General features: G+C 44.3%; 1 protein-coding gene across 3 annotated transcripts in view; it reads right to left on the bottom strand.

The window, feature by feature from the left end:
* Positions 1–475: 475 nt before the first annotated feature.
* CHRNA10 (cholinergic receptor nicotinic alpha 10 subunit) overlaps positions 476–13304 on the bottom strand; it is a 43432-nt gene continuing 30603 nt past the window's right edge. For 2 of the 3 annotated variants that reach the window (XM_029601969.1, XM_029601968.1), the window contains exons 2-3: positions 5365–5897; positions 476–1492 (exon numbers count right to left, since the gene is read on the bottom strand). In XM_029601969.1, coding sequence (XP_029457829.1) covers positions 852–1492; positions 5365–5833 — 1110 coding nt within the window. In that variant the 5' untranslated portion in view covers positions 5834–5897 and the 3' untranslated portion in view covers positions 476–851. Of the gene's footprint in view, positions 1493–5364; positions 5898–10125; positions 10281–13304 lie in introns of all 3 variants that reach the window. The other variant, XM_029601967.1, reaches the window with a different exon arrangement.

Raw genomic sequence — 13304 nt, 5'->3', positions numbered from 1 at the left:
TAAAACCAGGACTGGCTCTCCTTCTCACTACTGACATGGAGTTCTGTGGTAATGCTAGTTGGTAATAGGGTTGTAAACCATCCCAGGTCATAAGAGCAAATTAAGCCAGTTCTGGTTTTCCCCCATGACATCTCTGCGGAAGTTTCACCTTTTCAAAGAATAGCAAGAATTACAGTTCCCAAGATGCAATGGGGCATAAGCAGAAGAGGCCCTGCCTGTCCCTGATGACATGGCTTTGTTGGCAGCCTTTGGTGGAATCAGGTTTCCATAACCCAGCCCCCACATCCTGGCTCATGTCACCCATTAGGAACAGCAGCATCATGGGAAATTCAATTCTTACGGCTACATTGCAAATGACCTTCCAAGCTACATTTCTCAGGCTGCCTAGGACAGTTCATGTTTTCAGATGTGAAGATCGCTTTCTTAGTCCTCAGCCAGCTACCCAATCATCTCAACAAAAACACAAGCAAATTCATTGCTTTTGGGAAGCATTTATTTTCTGTCATCAGGACAGTCCAATCTGAACTGGAGTTGTGTACGTGTTCGTAGCTTGTTTTAATTAACATGGCATCATCGTAGAGAAGTGCACCAGCAGGAGAATTTTAAGGCATGGAGCAAACTGATTGGCAGATCGTTTTCCATTGATTTATCAGCCTCTCACTGCAGATCAAATTAACATATCGTCAAGCTGCCTGATAATTTCAAACAAGTCATTGTACAGAGCATCTGTTCCGGAAAAATGCCCCATCATATGATTGTATTACTGGCTTGCTATGCCGTAGGGTCCACAGTTCCTATTCTAAATGCACAATTTCTTCCCCTGCAAAGGTCTTGTGTACTCTTGTTATCCTTCAGATGGCTTTGCCCATGATGAGAACGCTCATGAAGAACACCATAATAAAAAATACCCACATGAAAAATCGATCCATGACCTTAGCAACCTTCTTCCACTCCCCAATCCGCTTCTGAGCTGCTTTTTGTTCTCGGAAGCAATTGGCCATGTACTCAATGTTTTTGAGGAGGCTCTCATGGTGGCACAGACACTGGCTCTCTGGGCAGCCTTTGCAGCTACCCTCCTTGCCAGCCCCACAATGGTCTATGTTCACATATTTTGCACTCTCTTGCCAGCTGCTATAGCCGTGTTTGGACACATCTCTGATTTCTGGCTCCAGCTCTTCTGTCCTGTCTTGGCTCTTTGAGGCAAGGTTTTGTGGACAGTTCATCACTTTGGCTTTGAGATACTCCTCCTTGGCCTGGCCATTCACCACCTCTACTCTGGGCGGTTTCTCCGGCTCTGGCTGGGTCTTGGGGCTCGTACAACTCTCACCAACCTCATAGACGAAGAAAATGCGAGACATGTACTCAAGGATGAACTTCTTGGCCCATCCGGGCACGGGTTTAGCTCCTGGTCCACAGTGGTGGATGTTCATGATGAATATGGTCAAAGCAGTTGAGGCTGTGATCATTGTCATAGTAGCAATGTAATACTTTCCTTGAGGAAAAAGAAAAATAAAAGACAAAAGGGCATCAATGGACTTGCTTCTGATTTCATTTTAGTTTCACAGTTTTTCTTTATTACAAAAACCACCACACAGCAGCAACAAAGTGAAGGAACTCATCAGGGTAGGGTCGTTTTCCTTTATGTTAAAGTCTACTGGGAGATGACCCCTTGCCTCAGATCACTAGGCCATGTACAGTGTTCGGGGAGGATTCAGGTTTAGATACCCTAGAGTAAAGGTGAGAGAGGGGAGATATGACAGAGACATTAAATGTCTCCAAGGTTTCCATGCCCAGCAGGCTCTAGCATGAAGGGGTCATGGGATGAGGGTGAAATGGGAGAGACTCAGGAGTAATGGGATAGACATGGAGGGTTTCTATAGTTTTTGTGGATGGGAAGACTAGAAAGGCTGTCATGGTCTCTCTCTCTGATATCCTGATTCGGTGTTTCCCTGTTCATAGGGCCTGACATGAGAGGTACTGCGCTCAGACACAGTAAAGAGAGCTGCTGCTCCGGGCACCCCCGACTTACCATCCAGGAAGGAGAAGAATCAAAGATGGAGGAACAATGACAAGGAAAGAGACCCCCAGAAAAGTGCATGGGAGAAGTCTCAAATGCCCACACCTTGCAGTCTGAACCCTTTGGTCAAGCTTGGCATCTGGGACGCTGCTTCTCCTAATCCTCAAAACACTGATGCCTGAGGCAGGGCTTCTCGCAATTAACACAGTCTTAAACGAGGGCCCCAGCATGGAGTAACTGTCTTGGGACATTGTGGGGGTCTCGCTTCTTCTGGTGGAAATCTAGAGCCGCCCAGGACAGTCTTTAGGACTTGCATCTGCTGGGAGGAGGCGCTCGGAAGGTGCACGAGATGGATTCTAGTGCTCATGGATAAAGATTCCCCCCTGTGCTACGCCTCGCGCAGTTTCGCTCTGACTGCCGTCCCTGGTCCTGCCCTGAGTGGTGCTGGAATGGTCGATCGGGCTAAATTCTGCCCGGGCACGCAACAAATTAACGGAAGAAAAGCTTGAAATGAATAAAGCGTTCTCCTTATTCCCCCCCCCCACGCTCAGATTGCCTCAATGCTATTAGCACGAGCAGTTTGCATTAATGTTCCCCCTTGGCAATAACAGCTTCGGTGTTCGACTGTCTCCTTTTCAGGTATTGCTCGCTCTGTGCTTGCTCGCCGAGTTCCGGCTCAGTTCACTGTGTAAAGTTCACTGTTCTTGCACACCTGGGTTATCGCATGGTGAAGCGCACGATGCGTTCTCTCCGTAGTGGATGTCGGGGATGTCCGGGTACAGGCACACGGGCAGTTCTGGGATTGCACCGATGCAGTCCCAGCGTTATCCGGCTAACTTAAGACCTAGATTCATTAAGCCACAATCATGGGAGGTACAGGCCCCTCGATATTTTATCCTTCCCTGCCAAAATATCGCGACGGCATCGCCGTGCTCTTTTGTCTCGAGGAAAACATCTGCGAGACACAGGAACACGGCAGGGGCCTAGTGAACATGCAATGGTGGCCCCCAAGTACAGGGGACGGCCATTGCTTTAAAGGGCCAGGCAGCCCAGTGAGAACCCCCTCCCCCCAAAAAATGTTAAAAAAATGCCATCAAGGGTCTTACTAGAGCCCATCTCCACCTTGGGGCCACCATTCCAGATAGTCCCCCCTCCCAAAAAAAATTATTAAAATATGCAGCAAGCATCATGTGATGACGCCCTGCCCCCTGCCCAAACTCGACCCCATTACATCCAAAATCCCCCCAACCAGTACCAGACCCCTTTAATCAAACCCCCCAACTCCCTTTCCAGTAAATAGAAAGCCCGGTAGGGCCACCCCTCCCTCTGGGCCCAGTTGGCACCAATTTGCAAAATGGTGCAGACTGGCATTCGCCCTACTGTGTGATAGGTTCAAAGGTCAAGTGGACTTTTTTTTTTTAATAAAGGGAGGGGTTCTGAGGTGGGAGCACTAGCCCAGCAGGGTATTTTTGGGGGGTTGGGGGGCTTATGTGGTTCTCTATTTACTGAAAAGGGGGGGGGGGATCTAGCATTGTAGCGGGGGGGGGGGGGGGGTGCGTGTAATGGGGGTTTGAGCACGCAGTACGGCATCGCCGTGCGGAGCTTGCTATTTATTTTTACTTTTCTTGATGGGGGGCCACCTCAAATGGTGACCCTTGAGAGGGAAGTCTAGTAAGACCCCACCCAGTGCTTTTTTTTAAACTTCGGGGTGGTTGGTGGTGAGTCACGTGGCCCTTTAATTCTAGTCTGGGAGCACTGGGACCTGCATTAGGTACTTCCGCTCTACAATTAAGTTTTGACAAAAGCTGTAGATAAAATAACGTGGCTGAAAAATGTCTAAGTCAGCTGCGTTATTTACATAGAATTACTTAGGCATTACTTACTTTGCATGTATTGTGTGATTTTATGCATGCAAATGCATGCAAAGCAGCTGATTGTAATAAGAGATGATTTTATGCTAATACAACATGCAATATTGCCCCGACAGAGCTATATCACATGATATACAGTGTTTATCACATGATAAATGCTGTTTAACGCATTTTATAGCTCTATCGTGACTTCATAAATCTCCCCCTTAGCCAGGTAACGCTATCAGCTAAGTTAGGCAAGTAAAGGCCTGATTCAGCAAGGCATTTTCCCATAGACACAGAATGGGAGAAAAGAATTAGGGAATCAGGCAGTACGACTGCTACATCCCAGAATACCCTCAGCTCACCCCCTGACTTATTATCCGGCTAGGTTTTTAAACCAGATAACTACTTAGCTGGATAAGTTGGGGGCAATGAAACCAGCGGGATTTTCAAAACCCACTGCTTGTCCAGATAAGTCCTGAACTTAGTTGGACAAACCCTTTGAATATGGACCCCCAGTAAGAATAAGCATTAGTAGTAGAAGTAGTAGTAGAAGTTGAAGTAGTAGTACAAGTTGAAGTAGTAGTAGAAGAAGTAGTAGTAGTAGTAGTGGAGGGTTGTTGCTGTTTGGGTTCCGTGAGCTAGTGCTGTTTTGGTATGGCAGGTTTGCTATATGGGTTCCGATGCCAATGATCTGATAGCATCTTCTGCAAAAAGAGCTCTGCCTGAGGCCTGCATCAAACCTTCCCTGTGTAACAAATGAACATGTGGCCCACAAAACATTACCAGTGGCCTGAAGAGGAATGGACTGGAAAGCACGGACAACCTGAAGCTCACATGATTAGCACCTGTACCAGAATATATCAGAGGTCAGAGAGTCTTTGCTTAAAATTAAGACTCTGCTGGAATGCCTTTTCTAGATCTGTGATTTTAGACTTCAGAGAGTCCACAGGGCACAAGTAGCCTGAACAATACTGGACCATATCAACAATGAGGCATTTTAACAGCAGCCCTGGCTTTTCAGCTTCTTTAATAATATGGCCCTTTAGGAAGAGCATCTCCTGGAGTTAGTGATATTGGGAAAAGGGGAGGTACCAGATCAGCCATATACCGTATACTATGCCCTCCAGCAGCCCCTGGATCGGGGTGAGACCAGGCCTTCTGTTTGGCAGTTCAGTACATTAACTGCTGGGTCATCAGTAGAGTTTATAACTCGCCTTTCAGGGAATAATCAGAAAGCAATATCATCTCACACCTCTCTTAGCGGGTGCTGAGGCTGTCATGTTCTGCAAAGTATTGGGTAGAACATTTACCGGTTGGAGCTGGGAGAAACAGATGCTCTTTCCCCCCCCCCCCCCCCTTGAAATGAATTAAACTTTGAAGTCTCGGAGCTGGAAGACTGGAACTGTTTCTCCCTCACAGGAGTAGCCGACAGCTCCACCCAACCCATTAGACCTCGCTCTCTATAATGGGTCAAACAAGTTCAGGACTCACCAATCAGTGGGACGTTTTCTGATGGAGGCATGCTCTCTGCCACCAGCAGCTGGAACACGGTGAGGGCCAGCAACACAGTCACACCCAGGGAGACCTTCTCGCCCGAGTCTGCCGGGAGATAGAAGCCCAGAGGGGCGAGGAAGGAGATCATGATGCAGGGTAGGAGAAGATTGAAGATGTAGAAGGATGCCCGCCTCTTCAGCATGAGGGTGTAGGTGATGTCAGGGTATGGCTCGGAGCAGCAACCGTAGGTGATGACGTTCTTCTTGGCGGGCATGCCTAGCACCTCCCACTCCACATTCTCCACAAAGTCAGTCAGATCGCCCGTGTCCAGATGGTTGAGGATGTCTATCTGGTTGCCATTGTAGGTCCAGGAGCCAAAGGTCAAGCGGCACTGCTGCCCATCGAAAGGAAAGAAAGAAACATCCACTTTGCAGGAGCTCTTGGTGATGGCGGGGGAGTCCCACATGATCTGCCCATCATATCGGATGACAACATTCGTCTCCAGGGAACCCGTGAACTGGTCATCGGCACTGAGGGGGAAAGAGGACAGAGGTTAAAGTTCAATTACATGTGGTCCCTTCCCTGCTAGTGATCGCTGATGTTCTACATTCAACACAAAGCCTTCCCTTCTCAGAAAACGCCTTTGGGACCAGATAAAAATGTTTAGTAGAAGGAGTTCCATTCATTACATTCCAAGGTTGGCCATGTTGGAGCATGGGAAAGAGGCTACACAGGATTGAAGGCTCACCAGGTCTTAGGAAAGAGAAAGGGAGCGTTTAGAAAGGAAATCTTCTAGTAGCCCAATGCCTGTTCTCCCCACGCGAGAGCCATTCCATGGAATAATATGAAAAATTATTCAAGGGAAATATAACATAAATAAATATATATATATATATATATAGTGTTATAGATTTGTGCATAGATTTAGGGCCACCATTTGTGTGGCTTCACGTAGGACGACAAATGTAGCCGGTTCGGTGGAAAATCGTGCTAATCCATGAAATGCAAAAACCCCGACTTGGCCCCTCTATCACTGATTTTGTGCAAATGGATTTTAGCTGGATGAGGGGATTTCTAACCAGTTAGATTTATGCAAACAAACGCCAGTTTTAACTGCATGAGTCTTTTGAGTTTTGGCCTGTTAGATTTAAAACTTTAGCCAGTTAGCCGCAGCTGAATATCTGGACTAAGTTAACTGGTTAGCGTTGTTGCTTGGTGGTGTTTTTAACCCATTTCCCATACTACTTGTCTATGGCAAGGCTCATGAATGAAAGAATCGGGCACCAGGACCAGATGAAGGCTCTTCTAAGGTTGCGCCACAGGAAACATGACCGCTGCACCCTGCTTTTCAGGAATCAGGTAGTGAAAAGGCTGATTCCTCTGCACTGGCTGCAGTCGCTTCTGACCTCCAGATCCCACTGTACCTGTGCTGGTTAGCTTAATGTCAGTTCTGGAGAAGACACTGCAGGTCTCATTATAAAGTATTCCTGTAAGAGACCCTTTGCAAGATTTATACTTTCTGTTTCTATTATATTTTATTTTGCCTTTGTAAGCTTAAAAACCTGAGACCATTTCAGAGAGGTAGGCAATTAACTTCTGTCCTTACAGATGTATCCTGTGAGATAGAGGCACAGAGCCATTTCCTAGCTCAGAAGTTAGAAGAAAAGCAGGAAACTGAAGGGAAGGGGTGGAATGGGTCAGTAAGATGAATCTGAGTTTAACTGCACCAGATATCACACAAAAAATTATATTATAGCAGATTATGACTTGCCAGTATGAAGAAAACAAGAACTTGAGATCTATACAAGACACAGCACAGAGTGGCAAGATGTCCAAACAAGTACCTGCAGATATAAAGCCTAGGAAAGTACCATGGATATTTCGATAATCAGACCATGATTATAATTAAGGTCTGACATTGACAGCCTTGCCATCCAATCAGATTTGAAATGAACTCTAGCTAATTGGTAACTTGCTGACATTGCAGAGTGTCCCTCGGGTCATCACAAGGCTCAGTCATCCCCAATGAGGTATCTGGAAGGCCAGTTAATGAAATGTCTATGAACTGGCTAACCAATAAAAGAGGCCTATCATCAGAAAGCAGCCGTGTATAAGCCAGATACTGATGACTAAGCTCTGCCTATGATAAATGCATGAAAAACCACCAGCACCGAAGTCTAAACCAAGAAGATTGCAACCAGACAGTAGGAAGTTCTAGGAGCACAAGACATTACAGAGAGCAGTTTGCCCTGCTAAAGATTTCGATTTGTCCGCACTTCAGAAGCAGCTAAACTTCAGGTGATATATATCATAGTCAGGGTTAGCAATTTTAGGGTAAAAACTAAAGTAGTAAGCTTTGTTAATACATTTTGGGTGAATTCTATTTTTACATGATAGTCTGGAGCTGCTATACTTATAGGAAAAGGAAGGATCACATAGCCTATAATTTGTTTGTACATGGCTACAGAACCTGGGAAGTGGAGGGGGTCCACTAAGGGTTAAGCCCATTCGTACATATAAGTAGCCTGGAGGTTAATTTGGGGCAATAGAAATGCAAGATTTTAATATTAAGCTTCTGATTTGCATTCCCTGCATTTACTGTATACAATTTAAGCTTAGAATAACATGTTTTCAAATGTCTAGAAATGTTTATACCTATAAAGTAACAAAGAATATACAAGTTATTAAACTCACACTGGCATTTGTTCAGTAAGGGAGAGGAAGTGAAGCCTCTATTGTGTACAATGACATTACTAGCTGTATTTGCATTTACTGGAATAATTAAACAGGAAAATGATTAACAATGCAACTATATATTCTGTTTATTGTCAGAAAACCTCTGCTAATAGAACTTGGATGCTTTCTTATCTATCTGTGCCTGAGAGAAGATGGCTGGAAGAAAGGGAGAATGATTAGGAAGAATCAGCAGAGGTTAGGGAGCAACAGGTCTTACCTCATTGATAACAAGGCTTGATTTATGTAAAATGGAGACATGGCAGCCATTTCATGAATTTGGGGATTATAAAGGGGCTCAAGAGACTATGCTGACCTGATAACAAGGCTGAGGACATGAATAGAACTGGCACAGGTAAGTCTTTGTAAGGAAACACACCAGAATGCAGATATAAAACCAAGAATTGACATTACTATAAGACCTGGATAGGTGCCTGGTTGGGTCTCATATCCACCCCCTAATCTCTCTCTCTCTGCATACATCAGCCCAGGAATAATGATGTATATGACCAGGTAACCGCAAGGAGCCCTTCTGGCTGGTTGCAGCTGAAACTGGCCATTTGAGTCATGCATCCTTGTCGCATCTGAACATATGGTAAGACTGGAAACGTGCAACCTTTTTACTTTTGACCTCATATGTAATTGTCAGTTATAAAGCGAGTAAAAAACAATTCAATATGTGACTCTTGTGGTGTTGGTAAGCGACTCTAAAGTCCAGGCTAAGATTTGCAATCCCTCTTACAATATAACTGTGTGAGGGAGTATTTAGAAAAGTCCATCAGACTACCTTAAAGGACTGGGCCACAGCTGTCTCGCCTGGTCCTCTTTAAAATACAAACTCACAGTGAATCCTGGATGAGAGGAGCCGCCCCTCATCAGAGTTTAAGAACTCAGGCCCTGGAAAGTTGAGAGAGGTGCCCAGGAGCATGAGAAAACCTGCTGTGTTTGAGGACCGTGTGTCTACCTGAAGTTAAGGTGAGTTGTATCATTTGTTGATTTTGCGTTATTCTTTATTCTCTACTCTAAATCAATTGCACCAATGGGAAACAGCCAGAGTCTGCCTCCTTATTCTTTCTGGCTGTTTTCAAGCCGCTACTGCCAAGTTACCACAATAACGTTATTGTTTTCAACAAGCTTTGACACGCGAAAGATGATTTCTAGAGTACATTTGGATTTTGCTAAAGATTTTGATTTGCTGCCCCATGAAAAATTGATTTTCCAATGACAGAAGATGGGATTTAATGATTGCATTCTGAGCAGGTAAGAAACCAAAGGGATGTAAGGCTGGTAATGATTACATATTCGTTGTCCATTTAAAATGACTCCTGCATGAGGTGGAGGAGACGAAAACGATAAAGGAATTCAAAATATCATGGGATAAGGACAGAGGATAGTAAAAAAGCAGTGGGGTAACCTGCACAGGGCGACAGTTGCAAATCAAAAAAAGCAGCTCTCTCTCTCCCTCTGTGTTGGTCATCTAAGTACTTTGTGACTAAGAGTCAGGAAAAGTGAGGCCTATTCCCTAGTTGTACAAATCTTCCTCCCAAAGGAAGAAAGCAGGATTGGATTGCACTGGGCCATGATCTACCATACATTTGGGAGTCACAGCCCAGGTTAGGGGTAGAAGTGGTTAGTATGGAGGGTTTGGACAGCAGAATGGATGGTAGGAGGAGTCAAGAATATCCTGAAGGAAAGGGAGCAATACGGATACAGGATGAAGGGAACATCAGTGGTTGAACAGAAGGGGGACTGAAGAAGAGGTATGAGTGGCATACAAGAGGGGTGAAGGGGGAACACAGAGTTAAGACGAAAGAACGGAAGGTGGTAGTGGTGAGTTGGAAGTGGGAAGACAACGTGCAGAGAAAAGCCCCTCTCTCTCATGAATTGTAGAGTAGCAATGAAGAAATATTAGCCCCTATCCCAGCCTTCGTGCTTCTTCCAGAATTTGGCCGTGGCCATGCCTGAGTCCTGGCTATAAAAGTGAATGGGAGCGAAATGATGCTGCCCAAGACCAGTCCGACCTACTTGTTATATAGGACTATATCAGGTTTCCATACATAACTACTAGGTATGCGGATGGTGTCGAGCCCATCATAACCATCCTTATTCCAGCGCAGGTAGGCATCAAACCACACCTGCCGGATCCACAGGTAGGCAATCAGGATCTGGTTCCTCTCATCCTAGAGCACAAGACAGAGACAGGGAAACAGTTTAACAACTGGAGGTAATGCCGAGCAACTTCTACCTCTCTGAGTCTTGAATCAGTAGCACTATTATGTAATAACAATGCAATGACACCCATGGAGCAGCTGACAGATTGTTTCTTACCAGCGGTAAATGTTTAATCTTACACATTTCTCTGTGGGGCAACGTCTCCTCTGGAACATTTTAGATGTGATAAGAGTTAAGATGGATGATGTAGGTGTTCCCGGTAGCTAGAATTAGAACTATTGATGGTATTTCATATTTTTTTTAAGATTAAACTTCTCTTGCTGGTGTTTTGCAAGAGAATATGTGTGTGGGGCTGTGAAAAGGAGAGTAAATATTCATGATTCTTGCAATAACAGAATCAAGGTGCTTGTATCCTTCTCTAGTAAGGTATGATAAGTTTTAGCAGTCCAACGAGAATAATCAAAAGATGCAGTACATGAGAACATATCGAAAATATCTGATACTTAACCTTACCTCTCTTGGTTTACAATATCACCCCTAAAATTATGACTCCAGACATTTTAAACAAGTCTATTCGTTAAACTTGACTTTCCCAAAGTTACCCTCCCCTTTTACCTGGTTGACCCATTTGACATACCCTGTTAAAATGTTACGATTAATTGTAATAAGTTTTTATCTGACTCAGTTACTGTTAAATGGGATTTCCACGCTCACAAGATTCACGACCTTACCTTCGACGCAAGAGCCCTCTTCTCCTATGTCTTCGAACTAACACAACCTAACACACCATCTATCCCCAATGAACAAGCACAATCCAAAGCCGATGAACTAGCCCTATTCTTCCAAAGTAAAATCACTAATCTCTTAACCCTCTTGCCACCTAGCCACACCCCTCAGACTAGCTCCTACCACCTACTCAACAAAAGAATCATACTGGATTCATTCGAACCTACCACCGCCTTAGAGATCCAGTCTCTGTTAAGGAAAATGAAACCTTCCTCCCATCCCTTTGACCAAATACCATCAAAACTGCTTCTGCTAATACCCGAAACCATCTCCAAACCACTAGCGGACATTATAAATTGTTCCTTAACACAGGGAATCTTCCCTGACGCCCTAAAAACTGCCTCTCTTAAACCGCTACTAAAGAAGCCGGACTTGGACCCCAAGAACCCAAACAACTTCCGCCCAATCTCCAACCTGCCTTTTGTAGCAAAAATATTGGAAAAACTGGTCAACTCGCAACTCTCTAACTACCTTGAAGATCACCAAATACTACACCCCACACAATACGGGTTTCGCAAGGCTTTAAGCACTGAAACCCTACTCCTATCGCTAACAGATCACCTCATCATGGGCTTGGACAAAGGACAATCTTTCCTACTAATTCTACTGGACCTCTCGGCAGCGTTCGACACTGTCAACCATGCCACCCTCCTCAACCGCCTCTTGGACATAGGAATAACAGGCTCTGCTCACACATGGTTCAAAACATTCCTTTGTAACAGAGGTTACAAAGTTAAAATCAACAAAAAAGAATCCCCCCGCTACAATTCCTCACAAGGAGTTCCTCAAGGCTCCTCACTATCCCCAACACTATTCAACATATACCTTCTTCCCCTATGCCAACTGTTAACTAACCTGCAACTAAAACATTTCTTATACGCGGACGACGTTCAAATTCTGATACCCAAAGAATCTATCACAAAAACTCTCAAATACTGGGAAAACTGCCTCCAAGAGATCAACGGACTCCTCGCAAACCTAAACCTGATTCTAAACTCGGCCAAAACGGAACTCCTCCTCATCACCCCCGACAACAGCAACTCCCCACAAATTGCTCCAATTAACACCATTGTTACACAAGCAAGAGACCTAGGGGTAGTAATAGACAAACACTTGAATCTAAAAACATTTATTAACAATACAACCAAGAACTGCTTCTACAAGCTGCAGGTAATCAAAAGAATGAAACCACTACTACACTTTCATGACTTCAGAACAGTCTTACAATCCGTAATATTCTCCAAGATAGATTACTGCAACTCTATCTTGCTAGGTCTCCCGTCTTCATCCATCAAACCACTTCAGATGCTCCAGAATTCGGCAGCCAGAATCCTAACGAATACCAGAAGAAGAGACCACATCTCTCCCATTCTAATAAATCTGCACTGGCTGCCAATACACTACAGAATCCTACACAAGTCCTTCACCATCATCCATAAATCAATCCACTCCCAAGCCCCTCTCAACCTCCAAATCCCCCTCAGACTACACACATCATCCAGACCCATCAGAGAAGCCTACAAAGGTTCGCTGACTGTTCCCCCAACTAAATCTACACACCATATTGCACTCAGAGACCGGGCCTTTTCTACAGCGTGCCCCGCTCTTTGGAATACCTTACCACCAAATCTCAGATTTGAACCTTGCCTGCTAACTTTCAGAAAAAGGCTTAAGACTTGGCTATTTAAACAAGCCTTTCCCTTGTCTAATTATCTAGGGAGACATCTAGGGAGAGATCCTACGGCAATATCCATTGAGAGACCTTACCGCACAATGTAAATATCCATAAAGAGACATTACTGACAATGTAAATAATATACCTCTGTAAAGATTATATAATTCTTGTCTATTCCCGTCTCCTTCCTCCCCCAGTTCAACAATCTTGTTATAGTGTAACCTTTTTTTACTTCCTCTGCACTGGTTAAAAGAATAAAGTTATTGCACCCCCTGTTATTTGTAAACCGGCATGATATGATTGTATCATGAATGCCGGTATAGAAAAGCTTTAAATAAATAAATAAATAAATGCTTACTGTCAAATGTAATTGATTGTTGTATATGTAAACCACGGTGAAGGCATCTAGCCATACCTCGGTATAAAAAAACCTTTAAATAAATAAAATAAATAAATAAATAAATGAGTTTTCAAGATCTTAGGTCCCTTGTTCATGTGAAGATGGATCTTTCGTGGTCTGAAAAGCTCGTAAACTTCATCATTATTTGTTTATTTTTAAGTTGTTCCAATA

This window comes from Rhinatrema bivittatum, chromosome 5, assembly GCF_901001135.1.
Source record: "Rhinatrema bivittatum chromosome 5, aRhiBiv1.1, whole genome shotgun sequence".
Lineage (NCBI taxonomy): Eukaryota > Metazoa > Chordata > Amphibia > Gymnophiona > Rhinatrematidae > Rhinatrema > Rhinatrema bivittatum.
This window is presented reverse-complemented; position numbering and strand designations above follow the sequence as displayed.